Raw genomic sequence first — 15,098 nt, forward strand, 5'->3', positions numbered from 1 at the left:
GGAAACAGCAAACTCTCAATCAATTATCAATCAGTCAGTTTACCAATGTTGAGGTTGCTATATCTGAGCATAGCATTCTGAACTCTTGTCGTGGCATTGTCCATGAAAGGACACGTTGCCTGTCGGACATTTCAGAAGACGATATTGTGTCATAACTTTAACATCAAGGCATTATATCTGTTAAACGTTTTACCAGAAAACAACTATTGTTCCAACAAATGCTTATTTATATAATTGTGCCCGTTCGACAGTGACACATTAAATTACAGCTGGTAATGTCAACAAAACATATATGACAGGATTGTATGATGCATTTTCATGTACAATTGTTTTTTGTGTTATTATTAACTGAGATTGTTAGTGGCTGTGTCATCGACGAACGTTAAAACATAGTGTTAAATTATTGTCGGCATGATTGGGTATTGTGGACCATGTCATTCAAAGTATATCCATCACTGTTTAAACGTTAAATATGTGTGGTCGGATCGGGTGACTTAGTTGATTGCATGTGATTGTATCCCAAATGCGTGGATCGATACCCATGACGTCGATCACAGAACTGACTTGCGCAACCACGATAAATAATATACCGCCGTCATAAACCTGGAATGTTTCTGACTGGCTGTAACGTTGGCCGTGCGGGTACTGGAAACTAAAATCAATATTTCCTACTCTGTACCGATGATTTATTTATTGAAATTAATTGTTCCTGAGATTTCAGTACGACCCTCTTCGTTTTCCCAAAGAAACGAGATTCGTGATATTCAGTCAGAATGTAAGGGTTGGAATAGGAACTGAAGTTTTTCATGTCACCAAGCTTGTGGTAAGTCGCCATTACCTGTATCGAATGTTTCATAGTGCCTTGTGAGAGTTTATCCTGTTTAATATAATTCGCTATATTCCATAACCATTATACACCAAACTGTATTGTTAATGATTCTAACTGTTCACTTTTCCGCCCAAACATATGGAATTTCCTTTTGGTGTAAAAGGCAAAATAGCAAAATGTATGAATCGGTCACAGAAAATCAGTGATGACAACAGGTGACCACGAAGAGGATAAACATTTCCTTCCCTACCGGTAGCAATTACGCAATTATTCAACATTACGAAATGCCACGCCTGTCCGAAAATGAGCGTCTGCGAGCCATTGGTATGCTTGAAGCAGGATCGAGTCAACGTGATGTTGCAAGACAATTTAACGTTCACAGAAACACCATTTGGTGTTTATGGCAACGTTGGCAACAGACGAATGCAGTCAGAGACCATCCTCGGAGTGGAAGGCCTCGCGTAACCAATAATCGACAAGACAGCTGGATTCGAACAGCACACCTACGAAATCGATTCCAGCCAGCAACAGTGACTGCAAGAAGCATCCCTGGCCTTCGACGAATATCTTCACAAACCGTACGTCGCCGCCTCAGATGTGCAGGGATTGTCACCAGAAGACCCGCCAGACGTCCCATTGTGACAGGAAACCACCGTCAAGCACGTCTACAGTGGTGCAGACAGCTTCTACGCTGGACGGCAGTGAGGACGCGGTAACGTTCTATTTACTGACGAGTCTCGTTTTAAACTCAGCCACAGCGATGGACAGATTCGAGTGTACCGACGTCGAGGTGAACGTTACGTCAATCATTGTGCCATGGAAGAAGATCGTTTCGGGGGCGGCAACGTTATGGTATGGGGTGGGATTACAGCAAGACAGAGGACCTGTTTGATAGTGGTAGGGGGAAATCTCAATGGACAGCGCTACCGCGACGAAATCATCGGCCCTGTCGTTCTACTGTTTTTGCGTCGTCATGGCCCAGGCATTACCTTTCAACATGACAACGGCCGGCTTCATATTGCTCCACTTGTTCAGGATTCTCTTCAACAAAACAACGTGAATGTCATCCCCTGGCCGGCTCGCTACCCTGATCTCTCACCAATCGAGCACATGTGGGATGAGATGGATCGGCGCCTTCGACGTCAACCACGTGTTCCACAGACACTCCAGGAACTATAAAACATGCTCCAGCAGATATGGACAGATATCCCACAGGACTTTGTGCGACGCCTGGTCCATTCCATGAGACGAAGATGTGTTGCTTGCATCGCAAACAGAGGTGGACACACACTATTGATTTGTTAATTGACATTTTTTATGAAATCACGCATTTTCTGAGGTCAGTATGGCAAATTAAACCATTTGAACACTTTCAGGAGTCTTTTATCTGCAAACCGAAATTGTTTCAGTTTTAGTGAAAAACATAACTTTTCATTAAATCTTATTCAATGTCACATGAACTTTTGTTGTTCATTATGTGTTTTCGACCCGTGAAGATCCAGGTTAGAATAGGTCTTCCGCAACGCATGCTTGCCGTAAAAGGCGACTATGCTTGTCGCAAGAGGCGATTAACGGGATCGGGTGGTCAGGCTCGCTGACTTGGTTGATGAAAAGGATAAACATGTCCTGCCCTACCGGTAGCAACCCCCACTCACACAATTTGCATAAAAACGTAAAAGACATCTACGTTAAATCACACACTCTAGTTTTGTTTGTCGGTCGATAAGGTAATAGTATTAACTTACAATACCTTGCAGAACGATGCTTCTAAAAAACTATGCATTTGTCATTTTGTCTAATATGTTTTCGACCCGTGAAGATCCGGGTTAGAATAGGTCTTCCACAACCCATGCTTGCCGTAAAAGGCGACTATCCTTGTCGCAAGATGCGACTTAACGGGATCGGGTGGTCAGGCTCGCTGACTTGGTTGATGCATGTCATCGTGTCCAAATTGCGTGGATCGATGCTCATGATGTCAATTACGGGATTGTCTGGTCCAGACTCGATTATTTACAGACTGCCGTCATATAGCTGGAATATTGCTGAGTGTAGCGTTAAACAACAAACCAACCAACCCTTGCCAGTGGAAAGGTGAGATATGGTTTCAGACACTGGTTTACCGGGATCCAGAGTCTTTACTGGCATTCTGCTCAGTTCGGTGTTCTTCGCCATTCACTTCCTGACTCTTGTGAACTTCTCGAAAAGATTAATAAATATTTACATACGGCCGTCATAATTATAGCTGGAATTGTGTGCGGCGACAGAAGGATAATATTGTCACAACATGACTGTCATGTTTTGACAGTATTATCCTTCTGTTGTCATTACGTACTCATGTTGTCCCGGTCATGAATGCAACTGTTGTTACTGTTAATCCTCTACTGTTCAGTTCAGTTTATTCTCATAAAAACTCACCAACGGTGGTACATGAGAAAGATTATAATATAAATTCATAATATAATAAAAATATCAGTATCAAGATGACAGGTGAATTGTGCAGATACATTTCGTGGTCTAAGGTTACAATGAAATATGAGTAACCAGAATCTCATACACGTTTTCGAACAGCTTCAACATTTCTAAATATGGTATTGAAGAATTTTGACAAGCTTTTCATAGCTTTTACTCTAATGCTGGATAAACATTTTTTTAAATTTTTTACATATTAGGCCATTCAGATGTATCCAATATTTCTTCAACTTTTAAAGCTAGCCATGGAGAAGAATACATTAGCGGGTTGTCAAATATTTCACCGAGACCACAGTTGTTTAATATTTTCTTGACAAGTGTTGTCCATGGAAGTTTTTCAGAGATGCAAGCGTAGTCAAGAGTGATAAAATTATAGAGCATATTTGTTAATTTTGGAGTTTGATTATAGATTACCATTTTATGCCAGAATAGAATAACACGTTTGTAAATTTTGATACTGAGGGGTTCCCTTCGATCTCCCTATAGATCATATAAGTTTGGTGTTGCATTTCGAAGACCTGCTGTAAGTTTAAGAATTTTTAAGTGAACCTTTTCTATTTTCCTTATGTTTTCAAATGCCGAGATTCCACAACAGTACATTAGGATCGGGGAAATCAAAGAATCAATTGCGGATATTAAACAATCCCAAAAGGCAGATTAATATCACGTCCTTTTTTTAGTAATGAGAACAAAGCCTTTGTTGCATTTTCTACTAAGGCATTGATTGCTTTTACAAATTTCCTGTTTCTGTGAAACTTTATTCCAAGGTAAATATAATTATCGACAATTTCTTAAGTTTGATTGCCAAAGGTGATTGATTTTTACAGATTGCTGTTTCTAGCAGGCCTGGTTCCAAACACTATGATTTTGGTTTTGGATAAGTTTACATTTAGTTTCCATCGTGAACAATAACTATGATTGTTGTAGGTCTGCGGGGTCTTCACTGAATAAGTACAGCATCATCTGCATATAACAAAACAATAAACTGTAGCCAAAATATTAGATTGGTTTCGCTTTGGTAATCTTAATCACACATTTACTTCCTCGTTCAAGTAGGGAGGGCTCAAAATCATTAATAAAAAGTGAAAACAAAAGTGGCGAAAGATCTCGCCTTGTCTTAATGTTGCATGGGAAGAATGGGGATATTTGATTATTTAGCATAACAGGGGATTATATGTTATTCTTATCTTATATTCTTTACTAAGTTAAGAAATTTACCATGTATACCCTAAGTTAGCAATTTATACCATAGACCAGCCCTCCAAACAGTGTCGAATGCTTTTGTAAAATCAATAAAGACGCATTAGAGTTTTCGTTTTGCTTGTTTTAAATTTTCCCTGATTGCATGTACAGCAAATACATTGTCTCTTGTGGAGAAACCTTTTCTGAATCCTGCTAGGGCTGGAGTTACAATATTATTAGTTTCTACAAACTCAGTGAGCCTCGCATTAAGAATACTTGTGAAGAGTTTTCCGAAACAGCTGAGAATTGTTATTGGTCTATATGAGTTTGGATCTAGGTGTCTTATGTATCGGTTTTATTATTCCCTTCAGCCCGCAATCTGGTACAAATCCAGAAGTATCAAGTTAAAGAAATCAGTTAGGAGTGGTATTAGATGAATTGTAGAATCAATAAAATAATCGTTTTCAACACAATCTAACCCAGCAGCTTTATTTCTTTTAAGGTTCACCCCCTGGATGCAAGAGGGACATATATCTCCCTCCTTTTCAACCCCTACTTTCAAAATACATCACCCAAACAGTTTTGAATAAGGTGGGAATTCCCTGTTCTGTGATATCATCCACTGGGATTTTAGGCCAAACATTTCACGTACACTGGTTATGAGACGCCTGTAACATCACGTATATTTCAAACGTAGCTGCGATACATACATCCTTGAATTCCTCATACATTTTAGAAGCAAATAACTAATGGTCTTTGTCACCAATACAAAGTGCCTAGATGAAATCAAGCAAAAAATGTTAGGTGTGAAAACGAACGCTGTGCTCGAAAACTGCACTTGTTTGAAATGTAAACAAAGCAAAATTCAGATTTTACAGAGTGTAGCATTTTCTCCTATTTTGAGCTATCCTTTCGTCTATTCGTTTAAGATATTGGCTCAACATGTATTTAACAGAATAAGCATGGGAAGAGAATCGTAGGAAGAATTAGGGAATACATTGCAATGCTTTGATATTTTCAACATAAATTGTCAGTTACCGTCCTGTGTGACGCCATGACCGACGCAAAATTAAGCACAACGACAACGGTATTTATCGGAATTTCTGACTATTTCCGTTGGTTTAAATGAAAATTATAACAACAAATAACAGTACGTAGTTTGTCAGAGTTTTTCTGATTACTTACATGTTACATGTATGTATATACGATCCCTGAATCAACGAAAGTCCCCTTGTAAAATCTCGCGTACTGTTGACAGTAAACACGCCATTTAGTAGTGATACGTCAACATTGTTGTACATATTTGGTCATTTCTTTGAGGTGAAGGTCCTTGAATGAGAGTGCACACGATCATTGTAACCATGTTGTTTACAGTTTTAGTTATTATGTAGATTTTGCATATCTTTTATACATTGTTTCACACAATTAATTTCACTTTGGATATTCGTCAATGTTCAAAATGATATACGTAAATATAGGCCATAACATGTACGAACGAACCTTTCATAATCTCCTGTTTGTTTGAACATTGTTTGCATAACAATTGATAGGTATATAGTGTCGAATACGGTATTACGTAAATGTAACTGCAGCATGTACGTATTTCTTGGGATGTGTAATAGTCAATATAGTTCATATAACCAATGTCCAGAATAGAAGTTTCATTTTATTTTATAACTAAAACTAAATGTATTACTTTTAACAAAATGGATAATATTTTTCGTTAAAATAATATGCACACATCTCTGAAAGAATTGTCTTGGTTTTAGAATTGTTTTTTATGTCTTTGATACACATAACTGTGATATCTAATTAATCGCCAGGTGCGCGTTATTCACAAACAATTTACTAATTATTCATCTCGTTTTGCATTATGTTATCAATGGGTTCATTCTCTTTTCAATATTGTGATCACAGGCTATGAAACTGTTTACTTTATTTCTCCAGGAATTTTTAAAAAGTATAAAAATAAAATACCGGTGTCGTCTTCTCTGACGTTATCAAAGACAGAAAACCATGACGTCAAATAGAATGGTGTTATTTTGGGGGAATTTCATTACATTTGATGATAAGGCTAGTGCTCCATTAATAATGGTGCAATATTAGTCACATTACACCTACACATTCAAGAGAATGTAAGGACTACGTTATAGGTTAGATAGGGCCATCTCTATTCCCAATTACCTTTTTTATGAACTACGATTTTATCATGTTTATAACTAAACGTATACAGTTTCAATATCGTTATTTGTGTTGGAATAGTTTGGTTCCTAGTGAACAAATCACCACGAAAATATATTGTCCTTACCCACAGCTATATCTCACCAAGTGACCTGAGTTACAATAAACTAGTGCTAAGCATGGCGGAGTTATGCCCCCTTTTCTTTGTACGTGTGTAACCTCTCTGTCGCCTTTTGACGCCATAAACCACGGTTTAGATTTTTTCTTCTTATTCTGTTTGGGACGATTCGCCCGAATGCTCCTTACGCCAAAAGGTGTGCCTGCAGCGTCCACCAGCACGTGCACTATGTCAGGAGCCAGCTCGTTCACCATATGTGGGTCAGCGTCGCTTTCGCGAGCACACTGTGTGCACTCAGTGAGGCGTGCAATAGTTTCAATGTTGATATTATGGAAATAGAGTTCCGATTTCTTACTATCATATCGTAGCGGTTTGCCTATAATAATGTTATCTTCCACTGGATTTACAGAGGGATGGACACCTCCATTGGTGATATTTCTTTGGCGTTAATACCCCACCTACTATGTATATTCTGTACAATGTTCCTCATTCAGTCTTGCTTGACAACGGTATAAGGATCTATACCGAAACGTCGCTTTATAGTATGAAAGAAGTTGTTATCCATGAATTGTGTCTACTTTATCATCCGTCAACTTCTAAGTAGTGTCAATCAAACAATTTTAAGGGACATATATCATAATAGGTGGAAGAAGTTGGGCTTGGGTTGGAGTGGATGGGAGGTCAGGAGTGGCAGGCGCGGAGTAGGCAAGTCCTTTGGTGGGAGCAACTAGGAGAGTTGGCCGGCCAGGAGCCTCCTGGTGATGCGTTCCTCGATAGTGCCCGATCCCTGGAATTTCTTCATTGTGAGCTGGGCAGCAGCGTTTCCTATGAATCCAGGGGACGCTGCCATGTCACAATTTGAGAGGTGTTCCGAGAGATCCTGGAACGAGCTCAACACGTGCTCGAATCTCTTCTCCCCCCCAAGTATTGTACCATGACCATAGTTGGACCGGGGTTTGCACTGAGGTACATGCGCCCGTTTGATTCCCGGTGCATACAATGGGTGGGGGGATCCTTGTGGTGGTCCAGGATCCTCTGGGACGAGGCTCCCTCTCTAGCGCCACTCCAGAGCTGTGCTCCTTGGTAGGAGTTGTCAGGGCGTAGTTGTCGTTAAGAGTGGGAGGTGCCGAGGTGGCGGTCCCTCGTTAGGTTTTATACCACTCGCCTCCGGCTCGTGGAATAAAACCTAACGCTTGACGCATAAAAAGGACTTGGGAGGGGTCGGGCGGGAGAAGGCTTCGGGAGAGGGGATGTGTTCCTGTTCTTTACTTGGCTGCGACTCGGGGATGAGTGGCAGGAGAAAGGACTTCCTCCATCGTGGAGATTGAAGTCGTCTTCTTCCTCGGTTTTGCTCTGTGGAGCAGTGGGAGCTGGTACTGGGGCAGGGGGAACCTGCTGAGGCTTAGACTTGGCCGGAGCTATGTCGAGAGGCCTTTTCTTTTGATTAAGATACAACAAAATGGAGAGGGTAGATGTCTTGGAGCTGTAGCTGGTTATGAGGAACACAACGTTTCAGAGTATATGTTTACTCCTTCATCAGGTGAATTCACCTGATGAAGGAGCTAGCATATACTCTGAAACGTTAACCCGATGAAGGAATAAGCATGTACTCCGAAACGTTGTGTTCCTCATAATCAAGTAGTTGACATCCATAAATTCTCTTCCTTATGTGTATCACTTCTAAATGACTTTCAAAGACATGATAAATAGTATGGACGTATCTTTGAGACATGGAGGTGAGGTGACGTCAATTGGGTATAACATCGCGTCAAGGATTGTTGGACTTATATAGCGACGTGCATGCACGTGCGTGTGTGCGTGTATGCGTGTGCGTGTGTGTGTGTGTGTGTGTGTGTGTGTGGCTGCTTGTACTAGTCTGGACGAATGCTGATTTATAGTGCTAACCAACTGAGATACCATGCCGCAGAATAACAGGAATGCCCCACTCAGACAAAGTATACTGATACCGAGCCGACCGTCCTTGTTTTAGCCCCTTCATGTCGAGTACCAAGCAGAGTAACAACAAGTGCTATTTTGGGACGCGGCCAGGGACCGTACCCTGGACCTTCTGCTCTTTTGGGGCATGGAAATTGTCGCCAGTGAAGATGAAGTAAGGGGTGTAAAAAACCCTAACATCAAGTAAAGACTAAATAATATTTTAATTTGAACTTTCCACGATACACGGCTTTTCCATTGGACGAGAGGTCGGTCACATGACCGCGAATGTGACGTTCATAAGTGTATGAACGACACAATTTGACGTTCATACGTTTTTCACGAGACCGTGTTCTTGAAATGACGTACATGTAAACACTGACGGAGTACTTCCACATTCCTGGGGAGCCCCTGGGAATTCCTTAGCATGAATACATACAGAAGTGTTCTTTCTGAACATTTCGACCCTTTATTATTGAACTCGGCGTTTTAGTATACGTTGAGAAACGTCAGAGAGTTTGATCGTTTACGAATATCCTCGCTGAACATCCAAGTAAACAAAACGAAAAAGTGCATATCCAAACTATGGTAGTATCGACTAGATCCGTGTCGAGGCTGACAGTACCAGTTTACAGCAATTTATGAGTTTAACTTTGACACATCTTTAATCCCCTTTCAGTGATCTGCCAACTGATCAATGATGACTAAAACATGTAGCGCCACTTCTGAAATCTCTGCCGTCACATTTATCGTGTCGGCCATTTTGACGTCTTGTACTTGATGTGAATGTATTGCGACGCGCTGTCATTGTGACTGACTTACTGAGGTAGTTCTTAACAGACCTTTCTTATCTAATGGTGATATTATTTAAATACATATGTTGTGTCAGGTGTTTCTGTTTCTAAAGAGTAAGTTGCTCTGCATACATACGCTCATGTCGCCTCTCTTTTTGATGAACTATTTTTTTCTGCGATACAGCTGGTTGTTGTATGGCTACCCGACCGCCCCACATTTGGGTATGAACCTTAATAGATAGGGGGCCAAACATTGTATGAACGTCTTCGCACTTCCGCTCTCTTGGGTTGGTTGGTTGGTTTGTTGTTTTACGCCGCACTCAGCAATATTTCAGTTCTATGACGGCGGTCTGTAAATAATCGAGTCAGGACCAGACAATCCAGTGACTAATATCATGAACATCGATGCGCACAATTGGCATCGATGACATGCATCAACCAAGTCAGCGAGCCTGACCACCCGATCCCGGAAATTGTCACCAGTGAGGATGAAGTAAAGGGGTATAAAAACCCCATACAGCAAGTCAAGTCTAATTGCACCTAATATACTGATCAACTTATACAAGTTTACACCACATTTCGAAACATACTTAGCACACATAACAAGTCCCTCAAAAAAAGAATGTTTTACATTATCACAAAATATGGAAAACTTCTTAATAGCATTTAAATTGTCTCAATACTTATATACATCTTATCACGAATCACTGTTATTTCTTTTATATGATACTCATGGAAAAATATGAAAACACATAATATACATCAAAGCATGAATAAAAACAATACAATCATATTTTGCTGATATCAAATACTAGCCACAAATACGAATTGTATCAGCATACATAACAAAATACAATTCAATTCTATCTCTATTTTCAAATCAACAAAACTAGTAACAGTATGGTACTTGAGTATTTCATCTGTGATACAAGGATTTTTAAATTTAAGCACATTTCACTATTTGAAATGAATATATTTAAACTCAATATACTAATTTTGGTGACAGAATAATATTACCTAATAGGGTCTTGGATCTATGATGTGTTAATGCCCTTAATCACTGTCACTTACATGTCTATTTTCAGCCTCCAAACACAGATGTGGACCATAATTGCGGTCACTGCCTGTCTGTGTGCCCCCTCTCTGACTGAACAGGCGAGTGATGATGGTTGTGTTCATCCTCCAGTCCATGAAGTTGTTCCTGGCAAGGATCATGATTACATAGACTCTGTTGGTGCGCCCTCTATGTACGACTGCGCAGCTGAATGCAAACTGTTGCCGCCATGCCTGTCCTTCACCTTTGACCCAGAGAAACGCGCATGTCAACTCTTGAAGAAAACTACCCCCAGCTTCACTGTCCGCAGTGGCATCTTCTTTAGTAACATTCAAGACTGGAAAATGGTTTGTATGAAGGATTTTATGAACTTCTGATGCAACGGGGGACAATTACGTCACTCACACCTTGTCTTGATCTTCTTTATATGCTTTGTTGACAGGAGGCACGGGTTTGTCTGTGATCTGAGGCGCAGCAATATATGTAGATTTACGGCAAACTGTATTTTTTTACGAACGCCCCCAGTTCATCCGACTGTGCACTCAAAAATATTTTACAATATTTTGCAATATTTTGCAAAATGAGATGAATTAATCATAATTGAATTTTTCAATGGATTGTATTCTTAAAATATTCAAATGTAAAAGCTATTTGACGTTCCAGAAACAAGGAGAATCGGTCGAAATATTTTACAGTCGGGATGGAATTAGAATGGTTACGAGCGACAGTCTATGTGAAGAGCTGTTTAACACATGCAAATGAGTCATGTCACACGATTGGTTCAAAATTAAGTTTGCAGACAGTAGCGTGTGTGTCTGCCTTGTGCATTGATTCAGGCACCCTCGCCACACTGAGACACCTAAACGTTGTTTGAGGATTTGGAAGACGTCACAAACGTCGTTCCATTTCATCCCAAGAATGTCCAATTGGTGACAGATCAGGGGTTCTTGCAGGCCAGGGTAACACATCAACAGAGTCTGACACTGCTGCACAACTCCAGCAATATGTGATGAGTGTCACTCCAGGTCAGCTCTGTAGCAACGGACGTTTGTAAAACGTCTGATCCTGGTATCATACATATTCCCTTCAAACACAATCATTTGAGTCTTTGAAGAACACATGGCATGACGTAACGTTTACGTGAAGAGGACGCTTCACTGGAGTGATCTCCTCTGCAAGTGGGGGTTGGAGGAGCAGGCTACGAAGACACAAAATGCCAAGGCTCAATCTTCTCATAAATCGAATCGTCCAAACCTCGGCCAGTGCACATGGCAGAAAACAAACCTGCTCCATCAACTGACATAACCGACACCAGTGGCGTAATTAGATATACCATCCACATCTAAAGGGAAATCAGTTTCGCCACTCGAGTTTTAATAGAGATAATATTAGTTTACTTGTGGTGTATTTTTGTGAATCAGTATATCTATAAAACCGTATAAAAATTGTTTCTATTTTCAGCCACTGACCGGAGCTTGTGCTGACGCTTCCTGTGGCCCAAATTCGCAGTGCACGGTGGGAAGATATGGCCAACCGCTGTGTGTAAGCTATGCTGGTAAGTATTCAATGAAAAGAAAACATATTTGTATAATTTGTGTGTTCCAATCACGAGTGATGACAATCCATGTTTTCCAAACTCAGGCTCATGATCATGTTCCTCTCTGTCTGTGCTATGTATATATAACGATGACGCCCACGTGAGTCTCCACGTGCATGATATTTACGACAATAACGACACACATATCCTCACCCCTGCTTGCTATTTACGACAATAACGACACACATATCCTCACCCCTGCTTGCTATTTACGACAATAACGACACACATATCCTCATCCCTGCTTGCTATTTACGACAATAATGACACACATATCCTCACCCCTGCTTGCTATTTACGACAATAACGACACACATATCCTCATCCCTTCTTGCTATTTACGACAATAATGACACACATATCCTCATCCCTGCTTGCTATTTACGACAATAACGAGACACATATCCTCATCCCTGCTTGCTAAAATATTTACGACAATAACGACAACCAAAACCCTCACCCCTGCAAAGCTTTAATAAATTTTAAGAAGAGAAGAAACATGGACTTTGTGGATAGTGATTCAGAAACATTTATTGATGATAAAGTCGGAATCGTGTGAAGGACTGATTTCTTATGATTATGGAAAGTGTTGAATCGCTATTATTTCAATGAAATTTAAGTTGTAAGGGACATATTGCTTGACCTCATTGATCTACGTAGGCATTAAAGTTTGTGTGTTGTTTTTATAAGCGGTTATTTCAATTTATACATGCATGCCCTTCTTATCGATGGCTCGCACAAGCACATTTTCAACGATAACCAATCTCATTAAAATCAGGTTGTATCTCTAGCTAATGGGGGCGGTCGGGTAGCCTAGTGGTTAAAGCGTTCGCTCGTCACGCCGAAGACCCGGGTTCGATTCCCGACATGGGTACAATGTGTGAAGCCCATTTCTGGTGTCCCCCGCCTTGATATTGCTGGAATATTGCTAAAAGCGGCGTAAAACCATATTCACTCACTCACTTTAGCTAATGCTACACAAAGATCAGAACATTATGTTTTATGAAATTGAAAGACAACTCTCCTGTTACTCTCCACGCACATTCTAATCTAATCCCTCTTGTTACACGTCGTCTAAGGCGCCACAGTTACGTCCCTTAGGCACGCCTGAAACGTATGATCGTGGGTTCGAATCCAGGTTCGCCCCGATTGTGTGGCTAGGTTTGTCAGCACCATCGTGGCTTTCACTAAAGTTGTAAACGTCTAAGACCTGACACACCTTGACATAACTGCAATACTTTTAAAGTGACATGGAATCCAACTCACTCACTCTTGTTACACTTCTTACACATATTAATATGAACATTCACGCCTATGTTGCCCAATGCATTCCGGAAGTCTCCATGCTTGGGTTTAACTTAGTTTCATAGTAAAATGTCATTATGTGACTAAATACTATTTCAAATGTGAATTTTTATCATTTTTAACTCAAGCCATCGGCATGAACTGCACTCGTGATGCTGACTGTCACGTGACTATGACGTTATGCTTCCTGGGACAGTGTCTGTGTCACCCTGGATACAGCCACAACATCCGACGTAACTCCTGCGACAGAGGTGAGCGTCTTAGCGGAAGAGGGTTTGGTTTGGAACATTAAAACCTGCATGTTCATTTCCAAACGTTAGTTAGAGTCGCCATTCTCACAATAGTTAGTGTCGTTCTCAGATTGAGGGGTTAGATATGTTTTAATGGTTGACGATATGGCTGAAATACTGCCGATGTGACGTTAACTATTAACTCACTCACTCACTTTAATGGTTGAGGTACGTGACCCTGAGATGCCAAGAGACATCTGATGATCATGAGTCGGGATCCTAGGTTCCTCCGATTATGAAGCTTAGTTTTTCAGCAGCGTGGCTGTATGTTTCCCCAAAATAGCAATCGCTAGTGACCCACAAGACGTTCGCCTTCCTTCCACAAGAGCCTTGCACTGATATAGAAATTGTGCTCAATGCTGCGTTTAAGCCATCTCACACTCACTTTTCAGAATGCAAGCGTTATGGACACACCATGACGCCGTATAAGGAACTGACCACAAAGGGCCATAACAGGAAGAGAATTAAGGTCGTTGGAGGGCTGGAAGATGCGATGAAGATGTGCGTGTCAGCATGTGTGGAAGAAACTTCCTTCGTATGTAAAACAGTAGATTTCGGACGTCGGCACAGGCTTTGTCTTCTAAGCAGTGAAGGCTACTTGGACGTCACTGTTCGGGAAAGAGAACGGGGTCAGTTTGGATGGTGGATGGCCGTAAGGGGATGTCAATAATGTTCAGGACATGATACTATTGATAGCTCTGCGAATCAAGCATGTTATCAAGGCCCCTTTGTTACAATCTGTTTCACAGATAAGATATCTTAAAACCACAGAATCGTTGGATACAAAAACCCATTAAACTCATATGTAAAATATATATCGTTTCATTATTGTCCGTTAAAGTGTGGCGCTGTCTCAGGATGCTATACTGTCCCAGGTTGTGACTCATATGTGGTGTTAAAAAGGATATTGCTGCACAGTAAAGTGTTCATGTTTCCTAACCCCCTTGTGCCTTGTTTGAATTTTACACAGTGAACCTTGTACTTAGCTGAAAATTCGGCAATGAAAACCGCGGATAGAACGTAATATTATTCAACTTGTCTGAAAACGATGTATTGTGGATGCAAGTCATATGTTGTTGATGCATGAAGCGTCCTTTGGGTTCGTGTAAAAGAGGAAGGGTTTGTTGTGCTCGCTCTCTATGCTACAGTCACTGTTGTCTGTGTTTTCGTACATGTTGGAAATTACTGTCAACATTTTCAAAATGGGGTACATGTCACTGACCAGGGATAAGTTGTATCACATAAAAAAATAATCTTTTTATTGACAATGATGATACGTACCTACCAGTCGACGAAGAACTCAATTATCTATCGGACGCTATTCTCCCTCTTGGGTCTGAGGAT

General features: G+C 40.7%; 1 protein-coding gene across 1 annotated transcript; it reads left to right on the top strand.

Annotated features, from left to right (window-relative positions):
• The first annotated feature begins 718 nt into the window (after positions 1 to 718).
• On the top strand, positions 719 to 14,790 carry LOC124142668. Its single transcript, XM_046511252.2, has 5 exons — positions 719 to 823; positions 10,594 to 10,909; positions 12,024 to 12,117; positions 13,593 to 13,715; positions 14,147 to 14,790. The coding sequence occupies exons 1-5, from the start codon at positions 807 to 809 to the stop codon at positions 14,422 to 14,424; spliced, it is 828 nt and encodes a 275-aa protein (XP_046367208.2). The 5' UTR covers positions 719 to 806; the 3' UTR covers positions 14,425 to 14,790.
• Positions 14,791 to 15,098: the final 308 nt, after the last annotated feature.

Source organism: Haliotis rufescens, unplaced genomic scaffold (assembly GCF_023055435.1).
Source record: "Haliotis rufescens isolate VD_foot unplaced genomic scaffold, xgHalRufe1.0.p SCAF_10, whole genome shotgun sequence".
NCBI classification, from domain to species: domain Eukaryota; kingdom Metazoa; phylum Mollusca; class Gastropoda; order Lepetellida; family Haliotidae; genus Haliotis; species Haliotis rufescens.